The sequence below is a fragment of the Engystomops pustulosus genome, chromosome 11, assembly GCF_040894005.1.
Source record: "Engystomops pustulosus chromosome 11, aEngPut4.maternal, whole genome shotgun sequence".
In the NCBI taxonomy this organism is placed as follows: domain Eukaryota; kingdom Metazoa; phylum Chordata; class Amphibia; order Anura; family Leptodactylidae; genus Engystomops; species Engystomops pustulosus.
In genome coordinates this window covers 71,663,176-71,681,249 of record NC_092421.1, presented here as the reverse complement: position 1 = coordinate 71,681,249, position 18,074 = coordinate 71,663,176, and the positions used below count along the sequence as shown (strand labels likewise).

At 44.0% G+C, this 18,074-nt stretch overlaps 2 protein-coding genes across 7 annotated transcripts in view; both read right to left on the bottom strand.

Annotated features, from left to right (window-relative positions):
* CPXM2 (carboxypeptidase X, M14 family member 2) overlaps positions 1-10,613 on the bottom strand; it is a 93,564-nt gene extending 82,951 nt beyond the window's left edge. Inside the window, exon 1 of the mRNA XM_072129523.1 lies at positions 10,516-10,613. The gene's annotated coding sequence lies outside the window, so the exon portion shown is untranslated. The remainder of the gene's footprint in view (positions 1-10,515) is intronic.
* A 1,628-nt stretch (positions 10,614-12,241) lies between these two features.
* The window catches only part of CHST15 (carbohydrate sulfotransferase 15), a 49,426-nt gene continuing 43,593 nt past the window's right edge, over positions 12,242-18,074 (bottom strand). For 5 of the 6 annotated variants that reach the window (XM_072129261.1, XM_072129265.1, XM_072129264.1 and 2 more), the window contains exons 7-8: positions 15,308-15,455; positions 12,242-12,882 (exon numbers count right to left, since the gene is read on the bottom strand). In XM_072129261.1, the coding sequence (XP_071985362.1) occupies positions 12,695-12,882; positions 15,308-15,455 (336 nt within the window). In that variant the 3' untranslated portion in view covers positions 12,242-12,694. Of the gene's footprint in view, positions 12,883-13,776; positions 15,010-15,307; positions 15,456-18,074 lie in introns of those variants that run through there. The other variant, XM_072129266.1, reaches the window with a different exon arrangement.

Genomic DNA, 18,074 nt, shown 5'->3' with positions numbered 1-18,074 from the left:
ATTATCCTGCAGAGTAGTCAGAAGCACCACAGGTCTGCTCCATCATCCTACCATAGAGATCTATTATCCTGCAAAGTAGTCAGAAGCACAACATGTCTGCTCCATCATCCTACCATAGAGATCTATTATCCTGCAGAGTAGTCAGAGGCACAACAGGTCTGCTCCATCATCCTACCATAGAGATCTATTATCCTGCAGAGTAGTCAGAAGCACCACAGGTCTGCTCCATCATCCTACCATAGAGATCTATTATCCTGCAGAGTAGTCAGAAGCACAACAGGTCTGCTCCATCGTCCTAACATAGAGATCTATTATACTGCAGAGTAGTCAGAAGCACAACAGGTCTGCTCCATCATCCTACCACAGAGATCTATTATCCTGCAGAGTAGTCAGAAGCACCACAGGTCTGCTCCATCATCCTACCATAGAGATCTATTATCCTGCAAAGTAGTCAGAAGCACAACAGGTCTGCTCCATCATCCTACCATAGAGATCTATTATCCTGCAGAGTAGTCAGAAGCACCACAGGTCTGCTCCATCATCCTACCATAGAGATCTATTATCCTGCAGAGTAGTCAGAAGCACCACAGGTCTGCTCCATCATCCTACCATAGAGATCTATTATCCTGCAAAGTAGTCAGAAGCACCTCAGGTCTGCTCCATCGTCCTACCATAGAGATCTATTATCCTGCAGAGTAGTCAGAAGCACCTCAGGTCTGCTCCATCATCCTACCATAGAGATCTATTATCCTGCAGAGTAGTCAGAAGCACCACAGGTCTGCTCCATCATCCTACCATAGAGATCTATTATCCTGCAGAGTAGTCAGAAGCACCACAGGTCTGCTCCATCATCCTACCATAGAGATCTATTATCCTGCAGAGTAGTCAGAGGCACAACAGGTCTGCTCCATCATCCTACCATAGAGATCTATTATCCTGCAGAGTAGTCAGAAGCACCACAGGTCTGCTCCATCATCCTACCATAGAGATCTATTATCCTGCAGAGTAGTCAGAAGCACAACAGGTCTGCTCCATCGTCCTAACATAGAGATCTATTATACTGCAGAGTAGTCAGAAGCACAACAGGTCTGCTCCATCATCCTACCACAGAGATCTATTATCCTGCAGAGTAGTCAGAAGCACCACAGGTCTGCTCCATCATCCTACCATAGAGATCTATTATCCTGCAAAGTAGTCAGAAGCACAACATGTCTGCTCCATCATCCTACCATAGAGATCTATTATCCTGCAGAGTAGTCAGAGGCACAACAGGTCTGCTCCATCATCCTACCATAGAGATCTATTATCCTGCAGAGTAGTCAGAAGCACCACAGGTCTGCTCCATCATCCTACCATAGAGATCTATTATCCTGCAGCGTAGTCAGAAGCACAACAGGTCTGCTCCATCGTCCTAACATAGAGATCTATTATACTGCAGAGTAGTCAGAAGCACAACAGGTCTGCTCCATCATCCTACCACAGAGATCTATTATCCTGCAGAGTAGTCAGAAGCACCACAGGTCTGCTCCATCATCCTACCATAGAGATCTATTATCCTGCAAAGTAGTCAGAAGCACAACAGGTCTGCTCCATCATCCTACCATAGAGATCTATTATCCTGCAGAGTAGTCAGAAGCACAACAGGTCTGCTCCATCATCCTACTATAGAGATCTATTATCCTGCAGAGTAGTCAGAAGCACCACAGGTCTGCTCCATCATCCTACCATAGAGATCTATTATCCTGCAGAGTAGTCAGAAGCACAACAGGTCTGCTCCATCATCCTACCATAGAGATCTATTATCCTGCAGAGTAGTCAGAAGCACCACAGGTCTGCTCCATCATCCTACCATAGAGATCTATTATCCTGCAAAGTAGTCAGAAGCACCTCAGGTCTGCTCCATCTTCCTACCATAGAGATCTATTATCCTGCAGAGTAGTCAGAAGCACCACAGGTCTGCTCCATCATCCTACCATAGAGATCTATTATCCTGCAGAGTAGTCAGAAGCACAACAGGTCTGCTCCATCGTCCTAACATAGAGATCTATTATCCTGCAGAGTAGTCAGAAGCACAACAGGTCTGCTCCATCATCCTACCATAGAGATCTATTATCCTGCAGAGTAGTCAGAAGTACAACAGGTCTGCTCCATCATCCTACCATAGAGATCTATTATCCTGCAGAGTAGTCAGAAGCACAACAGGTCTGCTCCATCATCCTACCATAGAGATCTATTATCCTGCAGAGTAGTCAGAAGTACAAGAGGTCTGCTCCATCATCCTACCATAGAGATCTATTATCCTGCAGAGTAGTCAGAAGCACCACAGGTCTGCTCCATCATCCTACCATAGAGATCTATTATCCTGCAGAGTAGTCAGAAGCACAACAGGTCTGCTCCATCATCCTACCATAGAGATCTATTATCCTGCAGAGTAGTCAGAAGTACAAGAGGTCTGCTCCATCATCCTACCATAGAGATCTATTATCCTGCAGAGTAGTCAGAAGCACCTCAGGTCTGCTCCATCATCCTACCATAGAGATCTATTATCCTGCAGCTCTAGAGCTGAGCTTTCACAAGTTTGCAATCTTACTTTACCAGAGGATTCAACTTGCGCTTGTTTTCTCTTCAAGACGTGTCGGCTTGTGAGGCTGCATATTCAGAGCTCAGCAGATCGTGTATTATTCATTTGTATCTCCAGATTACACATCCCCTTATCTAATCCAGGCTGACACCGCTAATACCCTGCAATACATGAGTATTGCAGAGTATTATCATGAACAAGCAATCATGTCCCATGGTGGAAAAAGTTAAAAAAAAAATGTTATTCAATAAAAAATAAAGTAATCAATCAATAAAAATGCCCAAAAGCCTCATAACATATAAAGAGACATGTAACCCAAAAAATGTCTAAATCATAACAAAACGCCCACATATATATTATCACCGCGTCCGTAACAACCCGTAGAATAAAAGTAAATCATTATTTAACCCGTACGATGAACGACGTAAAAAAAGACTGTTGAAAACCCACCAAAAATGATCATTTTTCCTATTCAATCTTACAAAAAATGTAATAAAAAGTGATCAAAAAAACATATGTACTCCAGAATGATACTGGTGCAAAGTACAACATGTACCGCAAAAAACAAGCCATCAACCAGCTCCGTAGCTAAAAAGTAAAAATGTTATGCCACTTGGAAGACAGCAATGCAAAAATTATAGATTTTTCCCCACATTAGGGTTTTATTTGGCAAATTTAGTAAAACATAAGAAAAAATATTCATGTCTGGTATCCCCGTAATCGTATCGAGCCATAGAATAAAGATAACATGATTATTAGGATATACGGTGAACACGAAAAAAAAAAGTAAAAAATCTCATCCTGCTTAAAAAATGCCGTCACATGGCCCCAATAACGAAAAAAGCTAAAATTTTATAGCCTACAGAAGGAGGCAACGAGAACACTAAAATCCTGGCAGCTGCAGGGTGCTCCTTCCCTTCTGTACCTCACTGTGCCCCCATAAAACAAGTAATGACCACATGTGGGGGGAGAAATTGTAGAACAAATTGTATGGTGGATTTTCTCTTTTTATCTTTTGGAAATGTGTAAATTTTAGGGCTAAATGAACGTATAACCGGCACAATTTGACCATTCTAAATTTCACCTCCATTTTGATTCAATTACTATGAAGATCTCAAGGGGTTAACAATTTTCCTAAAATCTGTTTCTGACAGTTTGAGGGTGCAGATTTAAAAAATGGGTTGGTTATATAGGGGTTTTTTGATGCTAAATATGTAAAATTTCATTCAAAACTGTATTTATCCGCAAAAGAGTAAATTCTGAAAATACGGAAAATCGCTATTCGATTTGTAGGCCGCGTGACATCAAAATAAATTATCCATACATTTCAGAAATTATGAAAATGTAAAGTAGACAAATGGGAAATGTTATTCTGCAAGTTATTTAGGTGGTAAATCTATCTGCCTGGAAACGCAATGATTTCCAATTTCAAAAAAGTAAAAAATTTCAAAAAATTCATAATTTAATAAGATAAGTAACAGTGTTCAAAAGTTATAACCATATAATGCGACGCAAGTCAGAATTCAAAAAATAGGGCTGAGCCTTAGGTTGTAAAATGGCAAGAGATGGGTGTAGCACAGACACAAAATATTTTTGAGCCAATGCACAAATACCAACATGAAAACAATACAAGAAAAAAGAGTGCATTCAAGGGCTCTTATATAGTACAAAGTGAAAATCCAAGTTTATTAGACAAAAAGTTAAACATGACAAATGTTCAAAAAGTACACACATTTAAAATCATTTAAAAATATTATATACATGAATTCATACAGTCACCTGGTGTAGTGAATCTGTAAGCTACCCCCCGACCAACACAAGGTAAGTGGTACAAGGCCAACCTGACTGACCAGCAATGAAATAAATGCTCAGTTGCTAAGTACAAGTAAACAAGATGGGTCACCTAACCTATCCAAACATGTCAAAAGCCAAATGGCAGCCTCAGGCTCCATACAAAATGCAAAAGATATATTGTAAGCAGATAAGCATGAAAAAAGCATGAAAGGATGCCATAGAGAGGACTCTGATATAAGCGGCAGACCTGTGGACAGTCAAGGAGGGCACAAGTGGACGGGGGTGGCGGGCTCCCTCACGCGTTTCGTCGTGCAGAGCACAACTTCCTCAGGGGTGTGTGGCCCATAGTGATCACTACTGACCGCCACCCCCGTCCACTTGTGCCCTCCTTGACTGTCCACAGGTCTGCCGCTTATATCAGAGTCCTCTCTATGGCATCCTTTCATGCTTTTTTCATGCTTATCTGCTTACAATATATCTTTTGCATTTTGTATGGAGCCTGAGGCTGCCATTTGGCTTTTGACATGTTTGGATAGGTTAGGTGACCCATCTTGTTTACTTGTACTTAGCAACTGAGCATTTATTTCATTGCTGGTCAGTCAGGTTGGCCTTGTACCACTTACCTTGTGTTGGTCGGGGGGTAGCTTACAGATTCACTACACCAGGTGACTGTATGAATTCATGTATATAATATTTTTAAATGATTTTAAATGTGTGTACTTTTTGAACATTTGTCATGTTTAACTTTTTGTCTAATAAACTTGGATTTTCACTTTGTACTATATAAGAGCCCTTGAATGCACTCTTTTTTCTTGTATTGTTTTCAGGTTGTAAAATGGCTGCGTCTTTAAGGTCCCTTTCACACCTGCGCTTTTCACGCGCGTTTTCTGCGTGTGCTTTTGACGCGCAGAACTTGCCTTGCACTCTGACCCATTGTAACCAAAGTGTCTTTTCAGACTTGCATTTTTGTTTCACGCACACATGCACGTTTTTTTAACGCGCGTTTAAATCTCGGCATGCTCTACTTTTGCAAGTCACGGGCGTGAAAAACGCACCATACAAGTCTATGGAGACGCATGAAAAACGCATCGCACTCTGAGACACTTGCAAGTGCAATGCGTTTTTCACGCATCAATTGCCATAGAAAAGATAGAGCTCAGCCCTGAGTCCATTTCACGCGCATTATCTGCGCGTGAAAAACGCATTGAAATTGCGTTGAAAACGCGCGTGAAAAACTGAGACACTGAACAAACACTGACTGAAAACTGATTGCACTCTGATGCAAAATGTGCGTTTTTCACTGACCAAACCCTGATCGCACCCTGATCAAACTCTGACGTGATCTGCAGCGCAAGTGTGGAAGGGGCCTAAGGGGTTAAGCAGTCCGGGTTTTAAAAAGACGCATGCGGTTTTTTTAAACTAATCCGTTTTTGACCAGTTTTAGGAACTGCTTAAAAACAGCCCAAAAATGGGTTCAAAATGCCACGTGTGCCACCGGCCTAAGCCTTTACTAGACAAGAACATAAAAAGGGAGACAACGTTGCTGCATGAAGGTTGCACTTTTCTCCAATTTAAGCCTCACTCCAAATATCCCTACTCCGACAGAAGAGAAGGAAAACAACTTTTCCCATTCCGTGGCTATTCAAGCATTTATAGCGGAGGAGAAGAGCTACAATTATCGTCTAGCTGAAGCAAAATAACAAGCGTTTATGTATCTCCCTGTCATTGTGATGTAGCAATTACATTGTGCAATAGAGGCAGCAGTGCAAGGTCTCCGTGCAGCACCTAGTGGTCACTCGTGGGACTGCGCATTGATTGTTACAAGGTCTGAATAGGTGTGAATAATACATGGGCAGTGGCGTAACTAGAAGCTGATGGGCCCCAGTGCAAAGTCTGTGCCAGGCCCCTGACTATAATGTATGGAGTATAGTAATAGTCTTCTCATATGGGAAAGTGACACCATAAGGGCCCCCTAAACCCCTTGGGCCCGGGAGCAACCGCAACCTCTGCACCCCCTAAAGTAACGCCCCTGGACATAAGAATAAACTTTTGTATATAAGACCCATTGTATCAACGTATCGGGGTTCCTTATGGCACCTAACAGATTGGTTTAAAGCGGATGTAAGGGTGCGTTCACACGTTCAGGGTTTTAGATGCAGTTTTTGAAGCAAAAAGAAGGTGTGGGTGATAATGGGTTAGGACTTACCAAACTGAACGTGTGAACGCACCCGAGCAGAGATGTGCTGATGTGCCTGGATCCATAGCACATTGGCGCACATTTATTATTAGTGAGGCTGCCGCACTGTCGTGCAGAGGGCACCCGATTCATGGAGAGCTGCATCATCATGAACCTGGCGCACTCTGCAGGCACCCAAAGTGGCCTCAGTTTAACAGGTGTGCGCCACAATGTCAGACTTCCAAATGTGGCGACCTGTGCAAATACGCACCGGAACACCCCTTTAGGTGCAGAGTATTGTGTTGCGGTGTGCATAGTAAAGCAGAGACTGGTGGAAACACTTCATAAATACATGTGCAATCTATGCCAGAATTCTGCCGTCGCTTGCTTAACTGCTTGACACCACGTGACAATATAGATCGTCCTAATCAGCCGGCCGTTGCTGCAGAAGGATCTATATCGTCTTTAGGATTGTGCTTGCAATATAAGATAATATGTAATTAGTTATTTAAAATGTGGCTCCTCTTAGCAAAAAAATGCTGATGACATAGACTGTAATAAAGAATTAAAATGCTACTGGCCCTTTAACCCGCCCGTTGATTTCCTCCGTGCAGAGCAGACACAGGACAGAAGATGGCCGCTGGTCACATGTCCACATCACATGTCCTGCAGCTGCCTGGACAGGTCATGTGACCACCACTAAGTTTGGCTGTAGTCGGTTGGTTGCAGTGCATCCAGTATGGCCAGTGTTGACCTGAGTGAAGTTGGCCCCCCCACCTTGTTCAAATCAAACAAAATTGGTGTCAAACGTTTGTGCTACGTTTGTGCTGGTTTGTGCAGCAGAAATTTTTGTTTGTGCCGCTATCGTTTTCGAGATTTTAATGAAAGTTTCCAGAGGTCATCAGAGGTCAACCAGCCCCCCCACATTGCCTAAATGAAACAAAACTGGTGCCGAACAATTCTGCTACGTTTGTGCTGCGCGAATTTTTGTTTGTGCTGCTTTTGTTTTGAATATATGAACAAAAAATGAAAGTTCAAAAGTTCAAGCAGCCCCCCCACATTAACGGAATCAAACAAAACTGGTGTCAAACATTAGTGCTACGTTTGTGCAGCAAAAATTTTTGTTTGTGCCGCTATAATTTTTAAGGTATGTTCAGGTGTTTGAGGTGTTTAGGATGAACTGGTAAAAAACAAACCTAGTGACACTTCCCTGGTTTGATCACCAGGGGGAGCTAGCAAACACATTGTACTTTGGAAGAAATTAACTCTGATGACCTCTGCAAAAAAGTATGAATATATTAAAAATGATAGCGGCACAAACGAAAATTTTTGCTGCACAAACGTAGCACTAACGTTTGACACCAGTTTTGTTTGATTCCGTTAATGTGGGGGGGCTGCTTGAACTTTTGAACTTTAATTTTTTGTTCATAAATTCAAAACAAAAGCAGCACAAACAAAAATTTGCGCAGCACAAACCAGCACAAACGTAGCAGAATTATTTGGAACCAGTTTTGTTTGATTTGGGCAATGTGGGGGGGCTGGTTGACCTCTGATGACCTCTGGAAACTTTCATTAAAATCTTAAAAACGATAGCGTCACAAACGAAAATTTCTGCTGCACAAACCAGCACAAACGTAGCACAAACGTTTGACACCAATTTTGTTTGATTTGAACAAGGTGGGGGGCCAGCTTCACTTAGGTCCAGTGTTGTGGTGCAGCGATGGCAGTTACACATCATTACTATGGTAATAGAGAAAGAAAACCTGTTACCATCACTGTTGTCATCACTGGGGGCAGAGCATGAGAGGGAGGAGGAGTTACTGAAAACTAAAGGGTCATGGGACTTGTAGTTTCCAGTGGCGGCCATCTTGGTGATATCTCTGCCTACTTTAGAGAGGCCATAAAATTTTGTGAATCATAAAATCAAACTAACTAAGCTCCATATTGTGAATAATGACATTGAGTTTTGTTACATTCATTTATTTATAGAATTATGGGTTTTTGTATTAGACGTTCATATTCCCGGAATACCCCTTGATTGAATATGAACGTGGCAGCTAAGGAAAGAGAGAGAGGGAACAGGGTTCCCTCTGTCACTCTCCTGGCCGCCAGTAGCATGATCATGGGGTACCGGGAGGTAGCAATGACAGGCGGAGATCTGACAAAGGCTGCCAATGTCTGCCACGTACGATGGCCTATGAGACCCAGTCCAAGACTGGGTCTCATAGGCAAAATGTCAGGAAATCATTGACAGATACAATACATTGCAGTACAGAAGTACTATTATTTAAGGGATCAAGGTATCCCTAATGTAAGTCCCCAGGACAGTTAAAAAAAAAATTGCATAAATACTGTAAATACAATAATTTTTTTTAAAACCCCACCCATTTCCCTTAATATAATTGTATATAAAATAAGTAAAATAACCCTCCACAAACACAAAATATGTATCGTCACGTTTGTAGCGACCTTGGCCGAGTATCTATTACATTATTATACCCGGATTGTCAGGGGTATAAAAATAAAAATTAATTCAAAATTGCAATTTAAGTGTTTCCTACCTTCCAAAATATGTAATAGAAAGCGATCAAAAAGCCCTATAATAGCACCAAACTAACCCTCTCCCGCAATAAACAAGCCCCAATAATCCTCTTTTGACTGAGGGACAAAAAAGTTACGGCTCTCAGAATATGGCGACACGTTTTTGTCTGTTTTTAGTTAAGATGATTGGGAAAACCGGCCAAAAACGCATGCGTATTTTAACGGACTGAAAAAGCGTGACTAAAAACGGGTTCAAAATGCCACGTGTGCCACCACCCTCAGGCAAATGCGGCTTCCTTCAAAAGGAGTTTTTATTTGCTAAAGTGGTAAAATATTTGGTATCTCCTTAATCGTACTAACCTATAGAATATTTTTATCATGTTTATTATACTGTACGGTGAACTGCGTAAATGTTTTAATTAAAAAACAAGTGGAAAAACAACTTGTTTTATTCTGTGCAGTTTTTACCATAAAAATTAACCCATTGGAAAATACAAATGTTGCCACAAAAAAAAAAAAAACAAGCCCTCATCGGCGTATTTCAGATAAAAAAAAATAAAAAGTTATGTCTTTTGGAATTTGAGCAGGAAAAAACGTGAATAGGTCTTGTCTCCAGAAGGTCCTGAAGGCCATTTTTGTCAGTGTCCTTAAGGGCGCGTTCACACGTTGCGTTTTGACCTGCGTTTTCATTGCGTTTGAAACGCATATACAACAGCTGAGGAGGGGTGATTTGCCTAATTACATCGCTGCTAACATTTCCGTTTACAAAACGCATCGCATGCGTTAACATTGCGTTTACAAACGTAAACGGTAATGTAATTAGGCAAATCACCTCTCATCAGCTGTTGTATATGCGTTTCAAACGCAATGAAAACGCGACCAAAACGCAACGTGTGAACGCGCCCTTAGGGTGCTGCCACACGCCGCGTTCTTGTACCGTTTAAGCATGCGTTTTCAGTTTTAAAAACGCATGCTTTTTTGAATGTTTACCATGCGTTTGGCCGCTTTGAACCTGTTTATCTTCATTTCTAGAAGTGTAGGCAGCTGTGAAACAGATTAAGGGTGATGCCACACGTGGCGTTTTAAGCAGTCCGTTAAAAAATGCATACGTTAAAAAATGCATACGTTTTTTAAAAACGCATGCATTTTTTGAAAGCACATGCCTTTTTGACCACTTTTAATTAAGATAATTGGTAAAACCTGTCAAAAACGCGTTGCTTTTTTAATGCATGCGTTTTTTTAACGGACTGCTTAAAAACGGACCAAAAACGGGTTCAAAGCGCCATGTGTGGCATCACCCTAAAACCAGCCAAACGCATGTTAAGCTTACAAAAACGCGTCCGTTTAAAAACGGTCCAAGAACGCGACGTGTGACACCACCCTTAGGTGTTAATGAATGTGGGCCAGGGTGGCAGTTACTTACCTCCATCTATAGGTAGCGACTGGCTGTTATGATGTCTCCTATACACTGCACACAGCAGTAGAGATTCTGCTCTATAACAAAGGTCCAAGTTCAGTCCGAGAAACTTGCTCCTGCAGGACTTCCCAGACCAAACCAAGGATCACCGAACTGAACTCGGAATTAGAGGCTGCATTCACATGTTCCGCATGTTCCGTTTTCAAATGCATCAGAGCAGCTGAGAAGGGGAGATTAGCCGCATTACATAGCTGTTTGCGTTTACAAAACGGATGCATTAACATAAGGTAATGTGTTAACACCATGTTAATACACCCGTTTGTTAGCCCTATGTTAATGTTTGCCTTCACATTGCATCATCGCACGCGTTATGTAAACTCAAAGTTGACTGCAATGTAATTAGGCAAATCTCCTCTTCTCAAATGAATCCCGACCCTTTTTCTTACTCTGCAGTGGAGGAAAATATTTTACTGCTAATGCAAGGAAAGTGTCCATAAGGTGCTGTTGATGGATCTGTTATGAACGTGCAGTATTGTGAAGGAATGGAGCATCTGGTAAACTCGCTGATGCTTCTTGTGAGAAGGAGGGGGCACAGGGGCTGGGCCTGACCCAATCGCATATGCGTTTCCAGGGAAACGCATGCAATCGGTAACCAGGCCCCGGTGTCTTGTATTGTTTACATGCTAGACACCGGGGCCTTGTTATCAATCGCATGCGGTTCCCTGGAAACGCATATGCGATTGGGTCAGGCCCAGCCCCTCTGCGCTAGCATCACATTATGAATGCAATTTTCATCATTTTACCTGCAATAGGAGACTTCTGTACATTAATGCAGCCTAATACGTCAGTAAACACCAATACGTCTGAATTCATCAGGTTCTGTTAGAATAATGGAAATATGCCCCAGCAGCCCACACCCTATTTCTGTGATTAATAACAGATGTGTAAAGGAAGGTCTTTTAGGGCGCGGTCACACGTTGCGTTTTGGTTGCGTTTTCATTGCGTTTTGAAATGCATGACTACAGCTGAGGAGCGGTGATTTGCCTAATTACATTACTGTTAACATTTGTGTTTGCAAAACACAATGTTAACACATTGTTAACACATGAGCCAACAATACTATTCATTTATGTGCTGTTAACGCATGTGTTAACATCGAGTTTACATCGCAATTTGTAACGCAAATGTTAACAGTAATGTAATTAGGCAAATCACTGCTCCTCAGCTTTAGGAATGTGTTTCAAACCCCAACTAAAAACGCAACGTGTGACCGCACCCTAAGACCCTAAATCTTCCAGTGATTTTTTTTGCCTGACCTATTGCTGAGGTTCTTGACTAGCCTTTGCCTCTACGATTCTGTACAACATTGTGTTCTAGCATTTTACCTCAGTTTAGTCACCTGACTATTCTCTGGACTATGATTTTGTATCTTTGCTTTAGGGATCTTGGCTTTGGTTTTCCCTTATCCCTGTCCATCACATTACTCAGTGTAGGGAATGTTGCCCGGGTGGGGGTCCTGGCTTAGGACGGTCATCTAGTAGACAGGGGCAGTAAGAGAGCTTCACATTAGGGTTCACTATCCATTAACCCCCTCCTAACCAGACAAGAAGAGCACGCTACACTCATCATATCTTCTTCCCATCTTTATAACCTTCCTGATGTCCCTTAAAAGTCTGTAAATCCCGGAATCCGGAGGTGGATCCAATGTGCTTATTATAAGGCAAACACAACAAACGATTTAAATATTAATTTAATCGCATGTGAAGCATGAAAAAATAGTTTTCTGTGAGCTAAGTCCAGCTTCATCCTGCCGCGAGACAAGCCTTCAAGTGCAGTTTATAAAATCCTTGTTCCATGTAGTGCACTTAATTCCAGTCTAATTCTGCATGGAATAAATCCGTTTCCAAGTTCGTTAAATAAGCAGTGCCGCCTTTCCGAGGAGACTGACGCCGCGCCCCGAGCCGAGTTACATCAGTGTTTGTCCCCTTTTTGCCCGTTTTTGGCACATTCCTTTGGCTGCAGTTGCAGCATGCTAACACTAGAGGGCCGCTGAGCCTTGCTAATGTCTAATGCATGTAATTCCCACATCAGGCCTCTAGAGGGCAGAGCTTCCCTGTACGTGCAACCGGTCATGCAGCGAGATAATGAAAGATTCAGTAGTGCAGATGCTCAGCGCGTCTTCTGGCTACGTCTCCCACGTGTAAGCTCTGTCGGCAAGCACCTCGGCCAATTTCTGGTTGTAGGGTCGATAGAAATCGGTCAGAAGCTGCCTGGTCTGGGGGAGCATTGGGCCCAGGTTACAGTCTTCAGGGCGACGGCTGTTGGACGCCTGCTTGTGTATCACAGAGGCTTCTTGTTCCCCACTCAAGGGTCCTGCACGAAATGCAAAAATATTTTAATGCAATTTACAGATCTCCAATTTTCCAAGTCCCGTTCTAATTTTAGGAAACACAAAATCGCCCCCGCGGATGAGGATTTTTCACGTTTTTCATATGAAAATTAACAGAATAAAAGAAGAAGTGGAATAATGACAACGCTCAGACACTTAAAGGGCTGCAGTGTTAATAAATGTGAAATAGCGCCACCCTTGGATTTAGGCTGTGGGCGGTATTACAGTTCTGCCCTATTTAAGTGAATTGATCTGAGCCCATGGACAAAAAAGAAGCTACTCTTATACCATATACTGTATATACTCGAGTATAAACCGACCCAAGTATAAGCCGAGGCCCCACAAAAAACTGGGAAAACCTATTGACTCAAGTATAAGCCTAGGGTGGGGAATGCATTGGTCACAGCCTCCCCAGTATATAGCCTGCCAGACCCTGCCCCATAGTATATAACCAGCACCTGCCCCCCAGTATATAGCCTGCCAGCCCATATCCCCCAGTATATAGCCATCCCCCTCCCCAGTATATAGCCAGCCCCCTGCCCCAGTATATAGCCTTCAAGCCCATATCCCCCAGTATATATCCAGCCCCCTGCCCCGGTATAAAGCAAGCACCTGCCCCCCGGTATATAGCCAGCACCTGCCCCCCGGTATATAGCCAGCACGCCCTGCCCCAAAGTATATAGCCTGCAGACCCTGCCCCAATGTATATAGCCAGCACCTGCCCCCCAGCACATAGCCTGCCAGCCCATATCCCACAGTATATAGCCAGCCCCCTGCCCCAGTATATAGCCAGCCCCCTGCCCCAGTATATAGCCAGCCCCCTGCCCTCGGTATATAGCCAGCACCTGCCCCCCAGTATATAGCCTGCCAGCCCATATCCCACAGTATATAGCCAGCCCCCTGCCCCAGTATATAGCCAGCACCCTGCCCCAGTATATAGCCAGCACCCTGCCCCAGTATATAGCCAGCTTCCTGCCCCAGTATATAGTCAGCAGCGGGGGACGCCGGAAAGGTGAGGGGTTTTTTTGTTTTGTTTTTAACTCGAGTATGGGTTTGGGTTTTTTTGTGCTAGGCTCTATACTCGAGTATATATGGTATATCAGAAGATCTGTCCTGTTACCTCCCTTCATCTCCAATTTTACTTTTTACTACAATTTAAACCAAGAATTATTTAGAGACATTTTCTCTGCTGATGCATGTCTATTCCAGGACTGTAGCCTCTAGGAGTGTGTTCTCACACTGCTGTGCTCTGTGCATTGAACTTCTGCTGGGAATAAAAACTTTATAGTTTTTAATGTGTTAATAGGGTATCCAAAACAAGGAAGCAGCACTCCGTAAAATTCAATTCTTTATTCACGTGTGGACAAGTGCTTGTGAAGGGTTGGGAAGCCAAACATCCGACTACAACTCTCACTCTTCAATTTCCCTTACTCCACCTTCACTCTCACTCCACAGTCCTGTTTTCCTGGTCACTCTAGCAGTGATGGGATAGATGCGGGAATTCCTTCCCAGTGCCTTATTCCTCTGATCTGTAGCTGAGAAGCTTCACTGCTGAGCATGTACATAAAGTGCAGCCACATTCATCTCAAGTAAAAGCCTAGAAAAGGATGCACAACCTGCACCAACAGGCCCCCTGCAGCCTGTCCAGCCTCAAAACCAGTGCAGGACACAGAACAGAGCGGTACATGGAGGAGAGAAGAGGCTGCAGTGTGCTGCAGGCAGGAAAGGAGAATTTTTTTTCAGTCCGAACTGGGGGTCTCCAGTATTTGTCTGCACTGGGGGGTCTCCATTATTGTCTACTCTGGGGTTTTTATATTATCTTTGTCTGCTCTGGGGTCACCAGTGTCTTTTCTGTATGCAGTATTTGGCTGCTGGGGGGGGGGGGGTATTTATTGCTTAGTAGTATTTTTAATTTCTGGGGTGCTATTTTGTGCTGTACTGTGGTTGTTGCTGCATCTAGGGTGCTGGTTTCTGGTGTGAAATTTTTTTTATAATGTATTATATATTTGTAGAGTCACTCCATTTTATTACGACTCCATTAAAACGGTCACTGGCTCCGCTTCCAAGATTGTAACTCCACAGCCCCTGTGTGTTAGTATTCGATCAGAAGTCTGCAAAAATGAGAGGAGAGAAGAGGAGCTATGGAGCAGCTCAATGCAGAGAGCTAATAGAACAGCAGTGTGAGAATACGTATCATGCTTAATACATAATTTATTTATTTTTTTGCATCAAGTCCAGCTACAATCCTGGAATATAAATGCAGTCCTGCTCTTACTAAGAACACACACAGGCTATGGTTATCCAGATCTCCAAGGACAATACCTAACACTGTCTGCAGCTTTATTTGACTACTTTGTATCCCACAATTCCCCAGATATATTGCACCCACCACAAGGGCGCAGCACTCACCTAGATTAAGGAACCTGTACACAAGCCTCATGCTCTGCGTGATATTCGCCGCATGATCTTCCAGGCGGAGTATGAGAAATTGATCCAGATCAAAGACAGATAACCAGTCCCATAAATATACCACGTAGAGCCCGATCTGAAGACGTACCTGGGGGGGGGGGGCACAATACAAGAAAGATTACATTATAGAAATCTCAAAGCCAAATTTTTCTGATATTGTAATGATTTTATAAGTGGGAACAATGTAATAATAATACCGGGACAAAGATAATTAGTCACCGGTCAAGAATAAAGGCGAACAAAAAAAAGCAGCAACTAGCAAACGAATCTGTATGAAAAATGCTCCCCCTAGTGGATTCTGCTGGTAAGCGCTATGATTTACCATGGTAGGTCGTTTAGTGCTACGCTTCTTCCACCAGGGACCTCAATGGGCTACATTTACTTACCCCTCCCGTAGTGAACCACAAGGTGCGTTGTCCGACGAGGATTTGGAGCTGCCGCGATTCACTAGGATCGTGCGTCCAATTTCCTGCATGTGTCGCTTCCCCGCTCAGGTCCGGCGGAGTTCACCTTCTTCTTCCTGGTGCATGTAAGTGCGTGGCTTGCAACACAATTTTGAATGTTAAATCCCGTGCATTGTCCGAATCCATCGGATCATCCGACAGCCCGCCCCCTGATTTGTGACGCGTGAAAACCGGCGCCGATGCGCCAAAATCCGATCACGTGCTCCAAAAACCCCTTCTAAATGCGGCGCACATCGGAAATAGTCAGGTATTCCGATAATAGTGCGGACCGCGGACCTTTAGTAAATGAGCCCCAATGTGTGTATGTCCTGCATCTTATAAGACATACTGCAGGTTTTTGGATTATAAGAAATTCCTTGTACATTAATTGTAAGGGGAAAATTTCGGAAATGAAGACTTATCAGCTTCCCGTAGAATGCAGACACATAGTAGATTTAGGTTATTTATGTTATAATGTTGCATAGAATATAATATACAGTACATGAGGAGACAGAGCAGCTATGCTCATTGATAATGCTGCTGTGCCCCGCAGACGGATCCAATCTCCCTCTTCACGGCTTTGTAGGTTTATCCGTATATTTCCTGGCCATGGGCTTTGTAGTGGAAGCAATTTTGCAGGATGTCGAAAAATTATCTTGAAGGAAGAACCGTAACCACTGATACAGAAACACGGGGAAACCCTTCCATGGGGGTGTATGTCTACTGAGCCCATTACTGTATACAGAACATATAGAAGCTGTCACCTCTCCTGCAACAGGGGTGTAACTGAAGTGGTAGCAGCTGCCATGGGGCCCGCAGTGTCAGGGGGCCCTGGGATCCGACCTGACGCACTAAAGAATGGAGAATGTCCACCATTATCTTCACAGATAAAAAGCTTCAGAGAGAACTTCCGGTTCCGGCGCTGATGGGAATGGCGGCGTGCTAAGTAGCTCCCGTGGTCCCCCGCTAAAGCTCAGCTCCTAGACCTGCAATCTAAAGCCATCCAGGCCAGGAAAGGGAAGGAGTCAAACCTGGAACTAGGATCTACTAGTTTATGGAGCGGTATCTGCTCCGGAGCGGGCAGAAGCTTATAAAACACACTCGGCCACGTGTTGCGTCATCGGGCGCTCCTCCTGTCATGGCGCCGGCGGGGAAAGAGCCGGAGGCAGCGGTGATGGCGCCACCGGAATTACAACAACCACCAGCTAATGCCCCCAGAGAGGAGAGTGAAACTACCGTTCACTCCCAGCCAGAGGACTATACCGAGGAGGATCGTCGAGATACCGCATCGCAGCAGTCCACCTGCTCGGTCGGAGAGGTGAATTATCAGATCCTGGCTAAAGAGGTGGCGAGGTTTTTAGTCCCAGACCTAGTGAGCAACCTGACAGCAACATTGCAGAACTCCCTTGCCGAGGTAAAAGATTCAATTAAGCGCAATGAGGAAAAGATTGCGGCCATGGAAATATCGCTAGGTGATAATACAACGAAGGCGAACGTGCTGCAATCTCAGTATGAGGACTTGCACTCCTTATCCACTATTTTGCTAGAGCGGGTGGAGGATCTTGAAAATCGCTCGAGAAGGAGCAATTTGAGAATTGTGGGCCTACCCGAAGTAATTCACAATGGCCAATTAAGAGAAATATACGAGGAGGATTTGCCTAAGGCCTTGGGCCTTAGCAGGAAGAGACAAATTGAGAGAGTGCATAGAGTGGGACCTCCACGCAGAGGGCCGCAGCAGAACCTGGAGGGACAGTCAATGCAACCGAGGCAAGCTATTGCTAAGTACCTGAACTACTCTGATAAGGAGGACATATTAAGAGCGTACCGCAATTCTCGTTCTCCTCTGTTGGTTCGTGGCCACAAGATCTTGGTCTTTGAGGACTTTTCTCTGGCAGTCACCAGAAAGAGGAAATTATTTTCACCACTGTGCTCTGCACTATCGCAGCGGAATGTGCGATTTCAGCTGGCATATCCCGCAGTACTACGGCTTACTACCACAGATGGAGTACAACATGCCTTCCAAGACCCAGCAGAAGCAGAGGAGTTTTTGGAGACTGTGTCGCAGGACTCTTTACCTAAGAGGGAACGCCGAGGATCTGCACGAGTGTCGGAGGAGAGAAGCCGCAGAGAATCCAGTGATAGGTATCCACGAACCCCGAGAGCCAGGGGAGGGAGCCGTGAGGGGCGTCCGCAAGCCCGCAATGACAGAGGAAGAAGGAGCTAGTCTAACGGAGACGACGTTTGAGATGGCGGTATGGGGGGGA